The sequence below is a fragment of the Lissotriton helveticus genome, chromosome 4_2 (genome assembly GCF_964261635.1).
Source record: "Lissotriton helveticus chromosome 4_2, aLisHel1.1, whole genome shotgun sequence".
In the NCBI taxonomy this organism is placed as follows: Eukaryota; Metazoa; Chordata; class Amphibia; order Caudata; family Salamandridae; genus Lissotriton; species Lissotriton helveticus.
This window is the reverse complement of record NC_136064.1, coordinates 130,177,023-130,195,611: the sequence shown is the minus strand read 5'-3', so window position 1 is coordinate 130,195,611 and position 18,589 is coordinate 130,177,023. Positions and strand designations below refer to the sequence as shown.

The 18,589-nt window shown below is 41.6% G+C and overlaps 1 protein-coding gene across 1 annotated transcript in view; it reads right to left on the bottom strand.

Moving 5' to 3' along the window:
• The window catches only part of LOC144752252 (nicotinamide N-methyltransferase-like), a 31,536-nt gene extending 13,245 nt beyond the window's left edge, over positions 1-18,291 (bottom strand). Inside the window, exons 1-2 of the mRNA XM_078640258.1 lie at positions 18,107-18,291; positions 9,580-9,787 (exon numbers count right to left, since the gene is read on the bottom strand). Coding sequence (XP_078496384.1) covers positions 9,580-9,787; positions 18,107-18,254 — 356 coding nt within the window. The 5' untranslated portion in view covers positions 18,255-18,291. The remainder of the gene's footprint in view (positions 1-9,579; positions 9,788-18,106) is intronic.
• Positions 18,292-18,589: the final 298 nt, after the last annotated feature.

Genomic DNA, 18,589 nt, shown 5'->3' with positions numbered 1-18,589 from the left:
CTTTGTGGTTAAGTTCAGCTCTATGTGCCACTGAGGGAGTTGTAAATTGTCCAAAGCTAACTGACTTGGAGCTTGATCCTATAGATGTATTTGTGGAGCCACTGCTGATGAAGTTTTTTAAAATATGCACAAAGAATTCCTGAGAGAAACAAGCTCGATAGTCACAGAATTCTGGATTAATAATTGTTATATCAGAACCAACTAGTATGATCAATTTTTGTATAGTTTGAAAAAGAGTTTTAGGAGTGTGGTAGCTGAATTTATTGTGATGTATAACATTTAGATTTGGCAACAAAAATGAGTGTCTTATAGTTACCTAGACAGGATTTCTACTTATCCCGCTGCTCTCTCTTATAACCTGAGCGCCATTTGCACTCTTGTCTTCAACATTCCTGTTTGACGCCTTCAAGAGAGTCATCAAACCAGGGTTGGGACATCTTTGAACTATTCATTTCATCACTCCTGAAAGGAGCAACCTCATTGAGAGCTACACTGATCCAGTTATGGTAACCCTCTCCCAACGGATGTATGATGTTACAACGCACACTTTTACAACGCATACCTTTACAACGCATTTTTTACAACGCAACATCCATTACAAGGCATTCCATTACAACGCATGCCATTACAATGAAATTTTGAAAACAACATTTACAACGCATTCCATTACAACGCATACTACCTTTACAACGCATACCATTACAACGCATTACATTACATTGCATGTTTGGTAAGTATTGCATAGTGTAGGGGTAAAATTTACTATTCTAACTCCAGAGGGTGCAACAGTAGGGTAAGTGTTGGATAGTGTATGGGTAAAAATTACTATTCTAACTCCAGGGAGTGCAACAGTAGGGTACGTGCTGGATAGTGTAGGGGTAAAAATTACTATTCTAACTCCAGGGGGTGCAACAGTAGGGTAAGTGTTGGATAGTGTAGGGGTAAAAATTACTATTCTAACTCCAGGGGGTGCAACAGTAGGGTAAGTGTTGGATGGTAATGTTATGCGTTGTAATGACTGAGTTGTAATGACATGCGTTGTAGTGGTGTGCGTCGTAGTGTGATGCGTTGTAATGGTTGCGTTGTAAATGCATGCGTTGTAATGGATGTTGCGTTGTAAAAGTTTCGTTGTAATGGTAGTGCGTTGTAAACGTTGCGTCGCAAAGGTTGTTTCCGCTCCCAACTGATCAGAGGTCTGAATTGTGTGCCATGCAGGGTTTGCCTGGTGTAGTTTATAAACCCTGGGAAAATAGCTGCTCATGTTTCGAGAATTGGCAGCACTTTACACACTATAGTGAGGATACTCTGGACACCATCATATGTAATGGTTCTTTCAATACATCAGACCCCCATTGGAAGAGTTGCTTGGTTTCCCTTTGGACACAAACTGCATTTTGGGGAGCTGGTCCATCGTATCTTTAGCATGTCTGAAGGAATAGTGCACTTTTTTAAATGTATTGGCTCTGGTTTGGTTAGTACCTATCAAATGGTAGATGTAGTTATACCATCTTTCATACGCTCAGTGTTGGGAAGCATTTTTGGAGGACTTGTCCTGCTACTTTTGGTGGGATTACTGATTTTATTCTATCTGCTCTGCAATGGATGTCTCAGTTCAAATGTGAATGCAGGCAGCACTGCAAGTGCTGCGTTGCTGTGAACGCATGATGCACTGCTTCAGCACACCTCAGCTTCAGGAACTAAATGAGCACTGGTTCTTGTCATAGAGGCTGGTCGGACTTGACTGCATAGTCATATAGCCTGTCTTCTGCTGCCTGCTTTGCAGCCACAAATGCATCCTGGATATATATCTGAGATGAGAATTGGATGCACCACCAGACATTAAAGTATTGATGGACCGCTTAAAGAGCCATGCGTATTGCTGTCCCCAGCGTATTCCATTGATGATGGATGCATTCTTAGAGCCGCCCTTGGATGCTTCAGCTCCTAGGGATGTGAATACCGGCTCTGCAGACAACCTGTGGGACACAACACCTGCCTCAGCGGCTGCTGTGGAAACTGGATGGAATCACCTTTGCTCCATAAACATGCTATGAGGTGTGCCTCTGGGAATGTCTGCAAAAGTGGGCAACAGCAATGCTGCGTCTACCACTCGGAACACATAAACAATTGGCCCTTTTCATGTGAGAACAATTTTGTCTCTTTTTAAACAAAATTGACCAAAACAGCTTTTTCTTTTTCTAGGCATGATGGGTTTCTGAGTGCTTGGGAGCTCGAATAATATAATGACAATTGCAATCTTTTCATATATATTTTATTAGGAAGCCAGCTTTTAGATGCTTTTAAAGAGTAGTTTTGTTTATGTGTTTAAAATTGGCTGCCTGCTTTATAGATAGCTTTTAAGATATTGAACGTTAGTATGAGGAGTGGGTGTTATATTCCCGAGTGTAGCGATCTCGGTGTCGAGGGGGCTACAACCATACCATTCACTTAGTCTCTGCTATTTACCTGTCCGACATGAGATGAGGGTAAACTTCTGGAAAACTACAGCGACCAGCATGCCTAGGGACAAGACACCAGGAGGCTCAGGGCGGAACTTACAAAAGCACCTCCTTCGCGATAGGAAGGTGCTTGTCAATCAACCTGTTTCTGTGGGAATGGCGGATGGTGTTCCCCGCCGGATTTCAGCTTGAAGATTGCAGCCGTTGATGTTCTGGACATTTACTTACTCCCGATTCTGGAATCGAGTCAGGTATTTCAGCGGAAGGAGTGCGGGCTCGCCTCCTCCGCGTGCGGCTCGTACCTGTGCATAGTTTTAGAAAGGAAAAGCCGCGGTGTAGTGTAAACCCGCTCTTCTGCGTTTACATCGCATTCGGCGGCTTGAGAAGGGTTATTGCTTTTGAACGCGTCTGAAGATAAGACGCGCTCTGTGTAATCTCCTTTCAGCAGTATTTCAGGGGGAGCTGCCTTGTTCACTTCATTCTGTTGGTGACCTCTGGCCACAGTTCCTGTTTATAACGCTCACTCTTTCTTGAATACTGTTGCTGCAGTTCTTCCTGTTACAGATTCTGTGAACACAATCACCAATAGAACAGTCCATGAACATTAGCTTTGTGTCCTTTAAACAGCGCTATCACACTTGAAAATGAACATTTCCTGGGTGTATTTAATCTTGTGGTGACATTGTGATTCTTCACGTTTTTCAGCAGCAAGTACAGACTGCACATTTTTTCGTATATACCGAACCAGCTAAAGAACCATTTGAGTTGGACTACTATTCCCTTGTTTATTTTTACATTGTTGTCTTTTTTTGAAACACAAGGGACAGGAAATACCTTGTCTGGCTGTATGACTTTCTGGTAAGGAGTGAGAAGACACTGGGTACTTAGCTATAGATATTCAGAAGAGAACAGGTGTTACATCTTATGCTTTTTCATCCTCTTATGTAGTGTGGACGTCCTTTCTGGTACCTAGCAGTTCTTTTGACCAGACCTTGAGGGAACCACATAACCCACAGCTAGTTTTTTATTTTATCCACTTCCCTTTTCCCCGGGGCACGAGTCCACGCGGAGGGTTTACAGACTCCTATGTTGGGGTTCGTGTCTAGGAGGAATTGGGGGGGGCCTATCTTCAGACATCGTCTCCGCTGCTCACAAGGACAAGGTTAGTGGCATTTATATATTCTTGGGCTACTGGCAATTCACGACACCGAGTTAGGCCCAGGTAGCAAAGCAGCTCATTTCTTACATTGTCCTCACATACAACATTTCAAGCTGTGATCTTTGGCACACATTTACATGCACAACAATGTTGGATTATTTTCCCTGAAACATTTTTTTTTATTTTTACATCTAGCTTTGCACAACATTATCACAACGCCCTGAACATCAAGTACAAGGTCTCGTTTCACACTACGTACACATGCCATCACTATCTTCATCCACAGGCTGACCGAGCTATCTGTCTGTCCATGACATCACTAATCTATGCATAAAATGCAAGGCTGCTTTGTATTATAAAAATTAGCATCCTGATAGATTAGTAGAGGAGGTTCTTCCATTGTCCTTGAGGGTTCCTTGCATGCTGAGGAATCACCAGGCCCAGTCTAACATCTCATGAGGAGTATCCAGGTTGTTACCTTCATTCAGGTAATGGGGTTGGATCATCCCATGGGGGGATTTTAGGTACTATATCTACACACACTCTCAGTACACTTAGATTAGGGTTCACATAGAAGGAGTATGCTAGATTACTGCCTTATTTATATACCTGCTTATAAACATTGTTCACACAAGGAGATGATGGATGGAGCATAAGAAATTCCACCTGGGACCAGAGCTGGTGGCCTGCAGCACTCGGAGCCACAACAACAAGGACCAACCACGCACACAACCTCAGCATCAGCCTGGTAGCCATCTGACCATGAAATGACAAGTGAATGTAATCACCGCCCCCTGCTTCCACGCACTCTGCATGCACCACAGAATCTTAAGATGGATTCCAACCAACACCAGAAAGACTGTCACTCAGGCCCTCGTCACCAGCCACCTCGACTATGGCAACACCCTCTACACTAGCATCTCCACCCACCTCCTCAGAAGAATCATCCTGGACATCCCCGAAAGGACCCACATTACTCCCACCTGAGAGACCTCCACTAGCTCCCCATCTAGAAAAGATGCCACTTCAAGTACTTCATGCGTGCCTACAAAGCCTTCCACAACCTAGGACCTGCCTACCTCAACTATCGACTGAACTTCCACCAACCCACTAGACACCTGCTCTCCACTTCCCTTGCACTCACGTACCTCCCACATCCATCCCAGCCAGAGCAGTGGCCGCTTTCTCTCCTATATTGCTGCGAAGACTTGGAACCATCTTCCCCGCCAGCTGCTTACAGCTCCCTCTCTGGCATTCTCTATGAAGAAAGATCGTTACAATCTTCATCAGAGAACCTCTGAAGGAATCCCTTCGGGCACAAAAACAATCCTGCATACAACGCAGGCCTCTTGCATCTTGATGGAAGAGTGCCTGCATTGGCAGTAGGCAGCCAAAAGTGTGCTAGACAGGACAGGACTGTCCCATATAAAATTACATTAAGCACATTCCTGCCCTTTGATGCAGAGAAGCAAGGTGGTTAGCTACTTTGCGCTATGTGAACATTTTTTAAATATAGCCCCACATTCTTATTCCTCCTGTATAGACCTAAAGGTTGTGTCTACTTAAATAAGGAAGCAAAAACATTGGCACTCAGTCTTGCTCTCCATCCCTGGTGGAAACCCACTAATTTTCTCATGAGGGCTGATTTACTCACTCCTTATTGCTGGGCTGAATCTGTATACCCCATGTCCTCTCATGTAAGGGTTACACAAAACCTGGACATGTACCTTCATGCAAATCTCTCAACAACTTACAAGAAGCACGGGGCATCAATTATATTTTATTCAACTCAGGACCTTAGGCAACATCTCCCCTACATTTATAGAAGCTGGCATATACCCTTTGTAAATCTTTTATTTCAGTTTAGGCTGAATTTTTCAAGTGAAGTTCACCTGGCTAATCTATGGTATCAATTATTATGAGGCATTTTAATAAACAATATATTTTTTATCATCAATAAGATTTTTTCATTGGATGCCTGTCTGCATCAGAGTTTAAAGTCCGTACATGCGTCTGCCACATTTCACATCAATGCAGTTCCTGACAGCCACATGTGGACCCTATTCTCCGAATAGGTACTTGTACTCAGCCAACCAGATTTTGCTTACTCGCCTTGAGCATAAAACAAATACTTAATGAGACGGATCTTTTTCTATTTCTGCAGAAAAATGTGGAATTCTCTCCTATTGACCCTCAGTGCAGAACCTCACTTACCCATCTTTAGGGAAGCAATTAAAACTTTGCCCTGATTTAGATTCCAATGGACAGTCCATTCTCCTGCCAGGGTGACGGAGTAAGCTACTCCTTCGCCCTGGTGGAGATACTGCCCTTCAGATTCATAAATGCCCACCAAGCAGGTGCTCATTTATAAAGTGTTGGCAGGAACCAAAGTCACAGCAGTTTCTGTCAATGTATTTTGATGTTTGGTCCAGGGCTCTGGCACCAAAGAGTTTTCTTCTTCATTTAATAAACAAATCCAACTGTGCGAGTTAAAGAAAAAAAAGGTAATGCCCACCCTTGCTATGGGAGTCATTTCCCATATGGAAGGGATCATTATTTATTTTTTACTGTCCCTTACCACCACAGTGTGCCTGGAGGTGACTGATAGTATGAAACAGCTATGTGTCCACCCATCCTAATTGGGTAGATAGACATATAACCATTTTTCCACCAGCACGTGTGCCTTTGGGCCATTGGAGAAGTTTGTTCATGGTGATGATGATGTACTCACGGCTGTGGCAAAACATTATGTCTGTTCGCATTTAATTCAGGTGGGTGGATCAGTATGTTGGCGGGGGGGAACTCTGTCACCAAGACATAAATCAGACCCTTGCCTTTGTAATCAGTAATTCTTCTATATCTACCACTGACTTGTTATGTATCGTTCTCATCTTTTTCAATATGGTAGTATAATCTAAAAAAAAACTAACTTGATACTATGTCACATGATATATTATATGATATATTAACGCAATATCAAACCCAAGCCCCGCCTACTCCCGCACACATATTTTCATTGGCTTGTGTCTTTGTCCTTCGTAAATGCTGCATTCAGATTCATTTATAACGTTGTTAGTCCCTCCTTATTGCGGCAATGTCATCATCTATATCCTCCCAGGGCTACTGTCCTCTTTACTTGCTTGTTACTCAGTACGTGAACTTTTTCTTCTTTGAGCCTGGACACTGGCGGCTGCATGTTTTCTAAGCTGTCATTTCCACACTCTCTCCCTTTCTTTTTCCCTCCATCTCTCCCTTTCTTTTTCTCTATGCTCCTCTTTCTCCCTCTCTTTTCCCATCTCTGACATCTTTCCCTGCATCTCATTCTCAAAATCTCTCTCTCTCCACACCCTCTCTCTCTCTATATATCTATGTACTTTTCATTTGACTTCATTCTCTTTATTTGGGTTCGTAGATTATAACAGTATAGTAAAAACATACAAAATTGTTAAAATTAGTTTTTTAAAACAGAATTCATTTCAATTACATAATTATAAATTTAAAAACACATTTCATCCTTCAAGATTTTAAAACAAAACAATACAACCAGTAGAGGCAAATTGATTCAGCACTAACAACATTGACACAAAACTTCACACTAAGATTTTAGCATGCTCAGCTGTAGTTTTGAGTGAACTAATTGCACAGGGTGAATACAATTAAGACAAACACTTGCAATGTAAGTCTTGCAATTACTCTGTTTGATATATTGGCATTTTAAACAACAACGTTGTTTTTCCTTTTGAAAACTTAAACAAAAGGCATTGTCATTTACAATACCAATAGCTTAAAATGTTGTAAATGTGATACCTATTGCATTGCAAATGCTTATTGTAAATCCATATGTCTGGTATTCTAGTCTTGACTGTCTCTCTCTTCTAGCATTTACCGTGTTTAATAAGACATTATATAGTTTGTCATTGGACACTAAGGGCCTGATTTAGAGTTTGTTGAATTGAATACTCTGCCTGCCATATTACATGTCACACAGGATATACTGCACTCGTGATATGGCGAACGGGATACTCTGTCATACTTGTGAAATAATATCCATCCAGCAATGTCTAAATCAGGCCCTAAGTCATAAAACTGTTCACAAGAGCCGAGTATATATCCCATACACAAGCCTGACAGCCCTTTCTTTACAACTATTTATTGAATTTTATTTAATGTTATTTTCTATGGGGTTTTATTTTAAGTCACTATCTCTATTATTTTCTGTGGGATGGTGTTACATTATCAGTGGTTAGCCATGTGTGGTGCTGGGCTTACACCACCTCTGCTGTGGAGTACGTATTGTTTTGGTTACAGTAACTTCAGAAGTGTGGTTTGTGAAAAGTAATGGTGATACTCTTTTGTAGGTGGGTGAACATCCCTATCTAAACCCCTATCTAACCCTCCTTTAACTCTTCCATACACCTCACGTTTCCCTTACCTTTAGCAGCTAGCATTCCCCATTTCTGGCAACTCCTCTTTGTCATTCCCATACTTGCAACTCAAATGTATACTTATGTGTGTGGAAACTCCATAGCAGGGGGGAGATCTCTCCAGAAACAAAGATACTACAGAAGCATTTTGTGAATATGCCCCTGATTTTTTTACTTGGATTCGGTATATCATAGATCCACCTTTAACCCCTTGGGCGCGGCCACCATTCTGCGCCTGTGCGGCTGTTTTAATGAGTGGGAGGGTTCATGACGGCCCCCAGCCGTCATCAGCACACGCCCACCGTGATGCATGACGCACGGGGGCCGTCATCAGCACGGAAGGGGTTAATTTGATATGGCTGCTATTGTACAATGATACAATAGGCGAAACATGTCCTTAGTTGTTCCATTTTTGAATGTTCTCTTACTATTTTGAATGCTAAAATGTTGACTTTCATGTTGTATATGTCCTAATAAGCTAAGGGCATGGTATACAAACAGATAAGTCACGAATAGTGGTTGGGTGTTGTGCGCCAAGTTCTTTTAAACTATCTGCAATACACCATATGTATTATAGAGCTGCATTACAAAATGTGAAGTTACATTGGGTGTCAAAAAACAGGGCCTAATGTATATTAAATAGGTAGTGCAGTTTGTGTGACTCCCAGTTACTGGCTCTAAACATGAGGATAAAGGTTTATAGGGAACGGCATACCACAGTCCATGTATTTGAATTCCAAAATTGACTTTTTTTCAAAGCAGTCCATGCTCCTTACAGGAATATGTGTTATTGCAACAAACAAAATCCCATTTGAGAAAATCATGTACAGGGACAGACACCCCAACACAATTCCTAAAGGGGAAACTGTCCAATGGAACAGCATACCTCTTCTCAATGTGTTATCTATCACCTCCTTTGAGGATTGAGTAACTTTTTAAAATGTGATTACCACAATTGCAGTCACAAACCAGTGACAAAGCTCAACGCTAATCGTAAAAAAAAGGCAATGCACCCTTCATGGCTTCTATTTGTGATTCAGAATGAGTTAGTAACCCTTTTTGCTATACAAAAAGTCTTTACCAAATCACAAAGTGTGTTTAGTACATGGCAAACCACCAGTTTTATGACAAGAGAATTATTTTGTGCATCATTTGATGTGAGGCATTTCAAGAAATGGTGAGAGGCAGTGTTTTCATGTTTGCTCACATACGGGTTCAAAGATGGAAAAAAGTTTGATGAACACCCCACAAATCTCTAGTATCAACAACAAAAAAATTGGCATGAAGCTGCTGCTCAGATCTGGAAACGTTGACATTGCCTTCAGAAGACTCCTCAAGACCTGGCTCTTCGAGCAGAAGCAGCACCCCCCTACCCTCAGCGCCTTGGGACCCGCTCGGGTAAGTAGCGTGCTTTACAAGTACTCTGATAGATTGATTGATTTCATGCTAGGAAACCTGCTGCTCTCGGCACAACACATGCTGGCAAGGTAAACAAAGGTAGGCATTTGAAAAACATCATCAGGTGTGGGATCCATACCTGTTGCCCTGAAGCTCACAAACCACCTTTGCTACATGACTCCAGTCCAGAGCGCCTGGTTCATTGTTCCGCCACTTCTCAATCAGTGCAATAACCTGATCAGTGGAGGCGCCAAGAACGATGTCTGAAAAATTGTCACAGGCTGGAATAACCCATTGGAAGAAAGGACCACAAGAAAGATTGATCAGCAGCTCCCCTTTCACACCACCTGGGAAGAAAAATGGATTAATGATTACATATTTTGAAGTATTTAAATTAAATTCAATTACATTTAATTAACCTCTGGTCACCCCATGGTAGTTTGCCACAGAGCAGCCAGGCTTCACTTAAGAGGCAATGCGAAAAGTATTATTGCAACACTTCTAACAGTGAAAACACCACACAAAAAGATACCACACCTGGCAGCATATAATATCTACAAAAGGCGATAATGATCGCCAGGGCAAGGTATCAGCATTTTTTAGCGCCTCTTTTCCTGGACACTTTTCTCATTCTTATCGATGTATTATGAACACATCGGTAAGATGCGATGGTGTCCGGGAAAGGAAGCAATAACTCCTGCAAACATGGGATAGGCATTCATGTGACTGCATGGGATCAGCGCGTTAGCGGTGCGTTAGCATCAATATTATTTCAGCTAACGTGATGGAGTAACCGAAAACCCCCTGTATGACCTGATCAAAGGATGAATTATGCAGCAGGAACAACAGTGAATGTTAACACGTATGTAATGCTGTGAAACGCCGGATCTGGACAACATAGTGAGGGCCTGTGTTGTTATGCACCTTCTGGACATGAGTAGAAGCAATGGCGGTAGCTGGCTAAAATGTACCTTCATACAAGCTAAGGAGCTAATAATGAAGCATGACCTGTACCTCTTTGGTGTTTGTGGCTCCTGAGAAGGAGATCAGGGCTAGTCTCCCTTATGTACCTCCATGTGGCACCATTTCTAGTACGTTTTTTATCAGAGTAGGCACCCAGTGGTACTGATGACAATGCTGAGGTCCTGTCAACTGAAATCAAAATACAGTGATACCTGCCATCCACACCCTAGGGTAGCAGCTGTCCTACGCATCAATGAGAAACTAAAAGTGTCATGACATGCACTTTGTTTGTCAACTGCTTTAAGCCCTGTCACTATGTAGACGACATCACCAATAGCCTTTCCCCATCTAATTGCAGAGGATGAATCCTTACCTCCTGGCCTGCACCTTGTCCCGGACATCAGTGATGATGACAATGGTGACAACCTAACAACCATGGACCATGGCATCATCTGAGAGCTCCTGGACTCTGTAAGGTTACCATCTCTGTACTCAGTGAGGGTCCGCAGCATTGTGGCATCTCCACATACCCCACCTAACAACAAACAGGTACCACCTGCCACCCATAGACTACCAGGACCCAACCAATACCTTCCAAGGAGTCCAGTGGGAGTTGGCAGATCAGGTGCGGTTGGGGATGGAGACTGTGGCAGCCCCTCTAGAGGGAGTCTTTGGGTGACTCAGTCCCAATAGGGACAACACTGCCACCATCAGAGATACCTACTCTCTGCTCCGTGGGTTGCATCAGTCTCTGATTGATATCACTGGTATCATGAGGCAGAGGCATCAACAACTGCCCTGCCTAAGTGACTCTAGTGATGTGGCAAAAAAGCTGGGTGCTATTAGAACCAACTTGGAGTTCATGGAGCGGAAGCAGGACTGACATAAAGCTCCAATGGCTGTCTTTCACTGTGACGTTGCGGTTGTTTTGCAAAACCAGCAGATCCTCCTCGCCGCTGTGCTGCCTCATGTTTTGATATAGATGTATGCTGCTGCAGGCACAGGCTCTGCATCTTCAGCCCCTGGTGTGTGTGTGCCTCCCTCAGCTGCCTTATCTACAACACCACCTTTACAGGAGACACCACACACATCAGAGGAGGAAGATTTTTTCTTGTGAAGAACTGTCCGGTACCATTTATCTGTGCCATATTCCCAGTTTCTCTGTGGCCCTGTGATGAATGACATGCCAGGGAACCTCTATTGTCCCTGTGATCTCAAAGACTTCGCCCTGTCTACCTTGACCATCAGTTGACCGACAATATGGCCTCTCCTTCCTAATGATACTACGGTCAGCCTCCTGAGTGAAGCACCCCTCACCTCAATATGTCCCATGACATGTTCCCCACATGGACTCTGTCTGAAGATCCACTGGTGCTAAACATCCTTTTGAGTAGTTTTCCAATCACCTTTTGCTGTGATCTCCTACAAACATTAGCACTTGTAACTAAAGGCACCAATAACTGCTACCTGTATGTTGTGTGTCTCATTGAGTCAGGACGAGGTTCACAATTGGACATTCTGGGAGGCCACTACACCCACTACTGGCCAAAGGGACCTTTTGTGGGGTGTGGGATAATGCTAGGCAGTGAGAGTGTAACATAGATTGTAATCTCTATGTATGTGGTTTCATGTATTAAGTTCAACTTGTGTCAATCAGTCATTGTGAATGGTGAGTTCAGTCTCCCCACATGTGTTGGGTCCATCCATTGTTAACAGCAATCATACAGCATTGGGCTGACAATTAAACACTGTAAGTGTGATAGGTTATGGGATACCTACCAGTGTGTGAGTCCAAATGCCTACTATATGTGCAAAAGTCATTGAGCACAATATACCTCCAATGTATGTTGTATTAGCCGCACGCACATTGATCTTGTATGTGAACACAAGATGAGCTCTGTGTCATTAATCATCTGTGAACGCCAGGACTACTGCTCAATAATGTCTGATCGTAAGATCATGTAAACTCATGGGCAGCCTGACAGATCCCTGCCCACAGATAAGAAACCTACTCACAAATATTGTCATACACTGCAAGTATAAAACTTCACCTGAGCACAGATGCTCACTCCCACACAGGAAATCACGAAGTACACCTGTATGTAGCAAAAACTTAGATTTAATGTAAATATAAAAGTTTGAATAGTAACAACTATCTATGCTACACTAACGTAGCCTATCTACTATTTACACCGACCTTAACTTAACTTAGTTTACTCTATACAATTAGCACAACATGACAAACATCAACCTCCCACCCCCTCTTAAGTCCCATTTACACACAGGACAACAGAAACTGCACCTAAACATCGACTACCTACACATAGAAGCCTAAACAGTCATACAGTTTTTGTAATGTTTTTACATTTTTTAAGTTTTTTGATACATATAAAACACATCAACCCGACCCCTAACTATCCCAAAGTAGCCTGTGGCACAATCTGGTGCGGCAGGTGGACAACGGACTCCCTCCTGAGCCTGTGATGCATAATGACCTTTTCCTCCATGAGGTCAATGAGGGTTATCATCTGGCAGTATGTCCGCTCCCTACTCCTGTGTTTCCTTGGCGGTGCTGGTGTTCTCCTTGTTACTCCTAGCATCAAAAGCAGTTGATCTGAGGCATAGTTGAACTTGCCAAATGGCATTGGGTCTGTTCTGCCTTTGTACCAGTGTGCTAGTGTCATTTTTAAGATCAGCATTTCCCTAGAGGATAAAAACCGGCAATAATGGGACCTAGCGGCAGTTTTTGAAAAATAAATGGGTCTCCAAAAATCCTCGTACATATGGCAGCATCAGTTTTGCGAGTGTTTTTCTGAGGAAACACCTACCTTGCATATAATGTTGGGGAAATGCCGCTAGCAGCTCTGGTGTTGCAAAAAATAAGCAGTGGAAAGGCGAATGGTACAGGGCTCTGTCGCCACTTTTTAAATATGTGCTAAAAAAAACGCTGCAGCATCAAAAAAGTAATACTGTAGTGGTGTTAAGTCCTTGTAAATATGCCCCTTTGTTAGGTAGTTAGATTTTATTTTGTTTTTAGATATAGCTTACATGTAGGGTAAGGTAGGGTTAGTCTTAAATTTAGTAAGATAACTTAGTTATTTGAAGGGGAGACAATGTTAGGATTGTAGATTATATGTGTATGAATATGTGTTTTAATCAGTTGATGTTTTACAACTTGTATGTCTATGTGTTGAATTTGTTCATACATGTTAAGGGGATTGGGGATTTATGGTAAATAGATGTTGTTTAGATATAGATAAGTAGTTTACGTTCCAGTTAAGATACAAGTATTAAAATACAGACGTGTGGTTTAGATAGTTGTAGTCATGAGTTTAGTAATTTGCTGTGATCCTATAATAAGTTTGACTTCTTTGAGTGCTTGATTTGAGTGCTCTGTTAATGTTGCAATCTACACATTAACCATATAATTAGATGAAAAGGCAACATGTTTATTGGAAACAATTATGTTTTGTAGCCTCTCAACATGATGTTTACATGTGTATGAGCTTACTCTGACAATGGACACATTCCCATACTATGCAGACACATTGCAGCCATAATACTCAGGGTGATCACCTACAATGTGTGAATGGTCGAGAGGAAAACATATCCTTATAATGTTAGACCTGTTTCATTTAAACATTCTACTGGCAGTGGCAGACTTTCACCTGGCTAGTGGGAGTTCAGAGATTCATTGTTGGCATGTGTAGGCTGTGTCAAGTTACAGAAATGATGGGCTATATTTATCAATGATTTTCTCACCCTTGCACCATGCAATGGGACGCAAGAGCACTGCTGCTCCTAAGTTAGACATCTGAAGCCCCGCAAGGCCCCCTTGCATGGCCCTGTATGGCTTGAGAAATCTAGAGCAGTGGTCTTCAAACCTTTTAATGCTGACCCCAGTTTGAAGACCCCTGACCTTGACTTAAGAACCACAGTGCCAGTCGATGTATTTCTCTGCTCATACCTCTTCCCATGCAGACAAGTATGCATAGCAGACTGTGGGGAGGAAGTGCCCTGTTTGCTGACATATCTCTCTTGCATGATTAGTCTTTATAGCACAGTGGGGAGAGAGATTGGCCCCTCTCCTGTGACCTGTGTCTTAGGTGATGGGTGTATAAATTAGGCTGTGAAAATAAGTGTACCTCTCTGGCCAGAGTTGTTCCCAGCATATCGAATATACAATTATGGTGTGGGGATAATATTACCTCTATGCTGAGACGTCTGTCTTACATAAGAATTATTATGTGTAAACATACTACTCTGTCAGCTGAGATATCTCCCCTGAGTAATATAGGCGCCATTTAGGCTGTGAGTAGTAGGGTATAGAAATCTCTGCTGAGAACTGGGTCTTGGTTGATTGGTTTGGATTGTTGAATATGGGGACACACACCTCTCCCTCAGACCTTTTCACATGGGGACAATGAAGCATACTGGGGTGTGCACTGGGACAGACTTCTCCACTGAAAATACTCTCCAGGGTCCGAAGTATAGTAACATGAAAAAGAACAGCCCCCTCTACTATCACATCTCCACCAGCTGATAGCAGTGCGTTGAAGAATATGATGATACACTGGCCTCTGTCCTGAAATCAGGGGTCTGTATGCTACAGTGAGCACAGCAACTGATCTCTTTAGTGAGACCTCAATGTTACATGAGAAGTCACCACAGCTGAGTATCCATATTATTGACTTCTCCATTCACAATTATCTCTAGCATAACATATGTGCATAGTACTGTTTAGATATATACATGCAGGAGTTCTTCTGCACCCCCTGAAGATGGAACAGTACAGTACTGAACATATATTCCAATCTATAATAAATTTTAAGGAAACAGATCAGTGTAAAAAAAAACAATTTATTAACATTACAAAACTGCAACAGCTATATCAACTAACTATATCAAAACGTATAAAACAAACAGAACAATGCACTTTACTAATACTTAAAAATATGTTCTGATGCTCATCAGCAGGTACTAATGCTTCCACCCTTTTTCTTCATTTGCCTACTGGATTTGATGTGCCTGGAACTTCTTTTCCTACCCTTTAGCCACCTTAGTCTGCCAAATAGCAGTTATAAAATGAACAAAACAACCAACTTTACTAATTCATAATGTCTTCATTCCATTAGGATGAGCAGCCTGGTGTAGCTGCACCACCACACCCTTGTAAAAAGTCTTTGGCAGTGTTTTGATTTGATGCCAGCAAGCAAAAAGGACTCAGCATAGTTTCCTATGTCACCTCTCCAGCTAATATTTTTTTCTGACTTTTCACAGTCATTATTTCCCGTATTTTTCAATACTGAGCAAGACCTCTTTTGGTCCACCATGTATTTTCTTACAAGGTAGTTTTCTTGTTCACAACTTCTGTTCCCCAGTATCTTTCGTCAGAAAAATTCCACACTCTCACCCAGTACATTTTGTCACAAACAAATTATAGCCAGCTATCAAACTACATTTCATACAAGTTTATAAAGTAACAATTTACTCTTAGAGACACATCTGCCAAGATGTTTAACTCTAGAAATACATATATCTCATAGGAGTAAAGTGTATGTAGAATGAGGTTCATACACAAAACTAAAGATTGTATTGACAGATTCCACATTCTTAGTTTTAATATTGAGAAACACTGCCTCCTTTACTTACAAGTACATACAGTTGAAACACTTTCATTTTTCAACACAATCTGCTATCTGTGCTGATATTTCTACATTCCAATGTCTACCATGCAAAGGGTACAACTCACCAAACAGTGTTTTACTCGATATACATGCTGTAGCATATGGTTACCAACATTAGCACAGTTACTGACACTTCACAACAAAATGTATACCTGTACTTGGAGTTCTTTCTTTAATGCAGCTGAAGACACCAGTCTCTTTCAGCTCCAAATAAATTAACTTCTACTGAGCACAACTCAAACAGACTTCATTCTTCTCCAAAGTATCAAAAACAAATTGAGCTATTGCTGGTTCTTCACCCAATCACATCACAGCATCATTGAGACATGTTATAAGAATGGTAACTATTGGTTGAGTTTTGTACCTTTTTTTTACTTCTCTCGATACGAATTTGTGAGACTCTTTAGGGATCGTAAAAATCCTTGTGGCAGGCCCAGTAATTTTCCATGCATGTCTTGCGAGTGTCTCGCAGGATCAAAGAGCCCCAAGCAGCAACCCTCACTACCAGAAGCATGCAAGCTGCTCGTGCAGTACTCTTGTTGGGTGGCAACAGATTTGTAGTAAAATAGTTGTATTGGGAGGCACTAACCCCTTTACTAAAAACCCTCTGTTTAATAATAGGTGTGCATACTGGAGTATGAGGAGGGCTAGCCTCTGCTTTCAAACATCTCTCTCAAACAATAACTATGGATAGTAGGGCCTGTACAGGGATTGACCACTTTCCTGAGACCCCTCTCTCAGCAACACATCGATGTCGCCTTTGTAACTGAAATGTGGGCAGACTGTGGCTCTGGCACAGAATTTATTGCAGCTACCCCCATCCTGGATATGGTATCCGTTGGTGAGACAGGCAACAAAAAAAGTGCAGAGGGCTGGCTGTCTTTTTTCGTGACTATTTAAAAATAACTTTTGAGCCAGCAACCACCCCTGGCTTTGAGGCTCTAAACTTCTCAATGTCGCTACCGGACTCACAGCTTTTTAAGGGAATGCTAATCTACCATCCACTAGGACCTAGAAGTGGTTTTGATTATGAGCTTAACATGGTCCTTGAATCATCTATTCTTAATGGGAATTTCTCACTGTTAGGTGATTTTAATTTCCATCTGGAAAATTAAGCTGATCCAGACTCCCTAAAACTGATTGTTGTAATGAATGCACTTGGATTATATTTAATCTCCAGAGACCCGACCCACAAGGCTGGACAAATGCTTGATGGGATCTTCTCCAACTACCCAGATATTAACCTACTACTCTCTTTTCCTTTCATCTGGTTTGACCTTTGGACAGTCAACTGGCAGCTAGAGTTTGAGGAAACTACCAGGCACAGAGACACAATTCAACTAACCCCTAGTAGAGCCTGGCACAAGATACAGCTGGTCGAACTGAGAGACTCCCTTACCGCCTAACCCTGTCAACTTGCTGATAATCTGGAACATAGCGTCACAAAGTTTTCACGCTGGCTAAACTCTGCTATAGACATTAAAGCATTGGTCAAACAAAAAGTCATGGCTAAGAAAGTATCCCAGGCGTGGTACAACTAAAACCTTAGGATATCAAGGCAAGAACAGAAATGGATAAAAAAATATGAGGGTGAGGAGAACATGATCTACCAAACCGAATAAACAAAGGATCAACAAAACCTGTGGGGGAGAAGACGAACCTGAGACACTGTACCATTTTGTTTACTTCCATTGCACATGGTTAGATTGTAAATATAAATATACTTTACAATGTACTATTCATCATCAATGTGCGTTTGCCAGTTTTAAATTTGGTCATTCTGTCAACTGTCTGTTCCTGCTTTTGATTTCACTACTATCAAAAATTTGAAATACATTCATTATTCATTCTTGTCTTTAAATAACCAGAACCGACGAAACAATTAATGCACAGAAAGCAAAGAAGCTCTTATAAATTTTTTTAGAATTCAATTTATAAACATAGATCATATATTTGTACAACAGTAATATTTCACCACATCTTCGGCTTGGAAAACAGGAGTTACAGGAAACATACCTGAGCTGAATATTTTGTTCAAAAGAGGTAACATCTTAATAACTGAATCATCAAGGAAGGCAGAATCCTTTGAAGTGTAGGCTCCCACCGCCATATCTGGCTTCAAGTATTGTTCATGGAGCTCTTTCAGATCAAAATATGAAGACATTTTGAATTATTCAAAGTTTCCAACTCTACTTCTTCTGTGCGTGCACCTATTCTTATAGTAAACCATCTAAATTACAAATGATTGATAAACAAATGTCAGTTTTATTTGTGTGCGCTCTAAACCTCATCTAAATTCTATTCTTCTTTGATGTCAGCTGAGTGAAGCTTAGAAATATTTAGCATACTGTTTGCAAAGCATATGCAAAGCATAATGTTGTGAATGGTGCCACATGTCTCATCACCTTAATTGACACAGACACAACAATGCTATTCTGCGACTAAAATTAATCCTTCAAAATATGCACTTGCTATTCATTCTTTGAACAAGCTTGGTTT